The sequence below is a fragment of the Crocuta crocuta genome, unplaced genomic scaffold (assembly GCF_008692635.1).
Source record: "Crocuta crocuta isolate KB4526 unplaced genomic scaffold, BGI_CrCroc_1.0 scaffold334, whole genome shotgun sequence".
Lineage (NCBI taxonomy): Eukaryota > Metazoa > Chordata > Mammalia > Carnivora > Hyaenidae > Crocuta > Crocuta crocuta.
In genome coordinates this window covers 3,956,664-3,957,048 of record NW_027533260.1, presented here as the reverse complement: position 1 = coordinate 3,957,048, position 385 = coordinate 3,956,664, and the positions used below count along the sequence as shown (strand labels likewise).

At 63.1% G+C, this 385-nt stretch overlaps 1 protein-coding gene across 1 annotated transcript in view; it reads right to left on the bottom strand.

The window, feature by feature from the left end:
• ZC3H4 (zinc finger CCCH-type containing 4) overlaps positions 1-385 on the bottom strand; it is a 39,461-nt gene that overhangs the window by 13,349 nt on the left and 25,727 nt on the right. Inside the window, 1 exon segment of the mRNA XM_077747188.1 lies at positions 199-308. Coding sequence (XP_077603314.1) covers positions 199-308 — 110 coding nt within the window.

Below are 385 nucleotides of genomic sequence, written 5' to 3'. Positions count from 1 at the left end.
AGCGAAACCTGCCCTGGCTGGAGAGAAGATGCACACGAGCACCTGCGGTGTCCCTGCCGAAGAGAGCACAGCCCCCTGCGCCCTCCCTGAGACAGCCCAGCTCCAGGACAAGGCAGGGGGGAGTTCCAGTCCTGCACAGAAGCCAGACAGATGGGCCAGGGGAGGCAGCTGTGGCCCCACGTTACCCCCAAACGTTACCTTATCCAAGAGCTCTCTCGTCTCCTCCGTCAGGGGGTCGTGGGAGAACATGCAGTCATCCCCATTGATGCAGTTCCCCGTCGTGTGGTACAGCTTGCACGGGAAGTCACGTTCACGGGCACGTTAAGGCAAATCATCGGGTCCTAGAACCCACCCGAGGGCGGAATCCCCACCCCCCCGCCCCCCG